This window comes from Eimeria mitis, genomic scaffold (assembly GCF_000499745.2).
Source record: "Eimeria mitis Houghton genomic scaffold, Emh_scaff2053, whole genome shotgun sequence".
In the NCBI taxonomy this organism is placed as follows: domain Eukaryota; phylum Apicomplexa; class Conoidasida; order Eucoccidiorida; family Eimeriidae; genus Eimeria; species Eimeria mitis.
In genome coordinates, this window is record NW_013570376.1 from 7,804 (window position 1) to 8,370 (window position 567).

At 45.3% G+C, this 567-nt stretch overlaps 1 protein-coding gene across 1 annotated transcript in view; it reads left to right on the forward strand.

The window, feature by feature from the left end:
• The window catches only part of EMH_0047950 (uncharacterized protein), a gene marked incomplete at both ends in the record, with an annotated part of 3,171 nt that overhangs the window by 490 nt on the left and 2,114 nt on the right, over positions 1-567 (forward strand). The window contains 2 exons of the mRNA XM_013496346.1: positions 15-238; position 565. Coding sequence (XP_013351800.1) covers positions 15-238; position 565 — 225 coding nt within the window. The remainder of the gene's footprint in view (positions 1-14; positions 239-564; positions 566-567) is intronic.

Below are 567 nucleotides of genomic sequence, written 5' to 3' on the forward strand. Positions count from 1 at the left end.
CACACCCCACACAGGAGACACATAGAGGAGGAGACAGAGAAAGGAGACAGAGAAAGGAGACAGAGAAAGGAGACAGAGAAAGGAGACAGAGAAAGGAGACAGAGAGAGGAGACAGAGGAGACAGAGAGAGGAGACAGAGAGAGGAGACAGAGAGAGGAGACAGGGAGAGGAGAGAGAGAAATGAGACACAAAAAGAGACAGAAAAGGAGACAGCAGGGAGGCAGCAGCAGATGAGACAGTACGAGACAGTAGAAGAGACAGAAGAAAAGGAGACAGTATAAAAGGAGACAGTATAAAAGGAGACAGTATAAAAGGAGACAGTATAAAAGGAGACAGTAAAAAAGGAGACAGAAGAAAAGGAGACAGAAGAAAAGGAGACAGAAGAAAAGGGGACAGCATAAAAGGAGACAGTATAAAAGGAGACAGTATAAAAGGAGACAGTAGAAAAGGAGACAGTAAAAAAGGAGACAGTAAAAAAGGAGACAGTTGTGGGGTTTGTGTGTACCCTGAGGTCTCTATCAAATGTGGGGCGGACATCCTCCTTGCATTCCTCTCCCTTCTCAGGCT